This window comes from Haliaeetus leucocephalus, unplaced genomic scaffold, assembly GCF_000737465.1.
Source record: "Haliaeetus leucocephalus isolate CR32 unplaced genomic scaffold, Haliaeetus_leucocephalus-4.0 Scaffold261, whole genome shotgun sequence".
NCBI lineage: Eukaryota > Metazoa > Chordata > Aves > Accipitriformes > Accipitridae > Haliaeetus > Haliaeetus leucocephalus.
Genome location: NW_010972697.1, coordinates 236,786 through 237,601, shown reverse-complemented (window position 1 = coordinate 237,601; position 816 = coordinate 236,786). Strand labels below are relative to the sequence as shown.

The window sequence follows — 816 nt, the reverse complement described above, 5'->3', positions numbered from 1 at the left end:
GGCCACCAGGGAAGGGAGAAGGGGGTGAACAGGCACTTGAGGGTAAAATTTGGCCATATAAAATAAAAAAAAAAGCCGAGCAAGAGGCAGCGAGCCCCACATCCCCCCCCCCCCAAAAAAAAAAGCAATGGGGGCGGAATTGGAGCTGGGGCTGTTTGGGGGGGCCCTCACCTCACCGAAGGCGGCATCACCCTCGCATCCTACTCGGCACTGTGCAAATCGAAGGCAACTAGAGGCAAGTGCTGCTTTTTTTTGGTCGCTCTTGCACCGGTGTCGGCATCGGCACTGGTGTCGGTATCGGCATTGGTACCAGTTTCGGCATCGGCACTGGTGTCTGCATCGTCACCGGTGTCGGTGCCGGTCTCACAGGCAGACGTTGATCTGCTTGGCAAGCTCCCGCTCGAGGTCGAGGATGAGCGCGTCAAAGTCCTTGAGGTTGAGGCGGGGGCCGAAGGGCGCCTCGGGCTCCTCACCCAGGGCGAAATCAGCCACGAAGAGGGTCCGCCGGTGCGGGGTCCGCCGCACCGGCACCCCAGTCTCACCATCACCGGCTGCCCCCTCGTCATAGTCGGCGTCACTGGCCGTGCCGGGTACCAGTAGGAATTGGTGGTCGCAGATGCTCCAGTCACCGGCGTAGCGGTTGCTGGGGGGGCTCTCTGGTCCTCGGGGACGGTGACGGGCCACCACCGTGCTCTCCAGCAGGTCCAGTCGCAGTGGTGGCCCCCGTTGCTGCTGCGGGCAACTGGGCTGTGCTCCCTCCCGAAACTGGGGGGCTGAGGCCAAGCGGGGGGCTGCAGAGAGAACGGTAAAGGTGGG

At 63.1% G+C, this 816-nt stretch overlaps 1 protein-coding gene across 1 annotated transcript in view; it reads right to left on the bottom strand.

Moving 5' to 3' along the window:
- Window positions 1–363: 363 nt before the first annotated feature.
- SYDE1 (synapse defective 1, Rho GTPase, homolog 1 (C. elegans)) overlaps window positions 364–816 on the bottom strand; it is a 4,379-nt gene continuing 3,926 nt past the window's right edge. Inside the window, exon 8 of the mRNA XM_010568888.1 lies at window positions 364–736. Coding sequence (XP_010567190.1) covers window positions 364–736 — 373 coding nt within the window. The remainder of the gene's footprint in view (window positions 737–816) is intronic.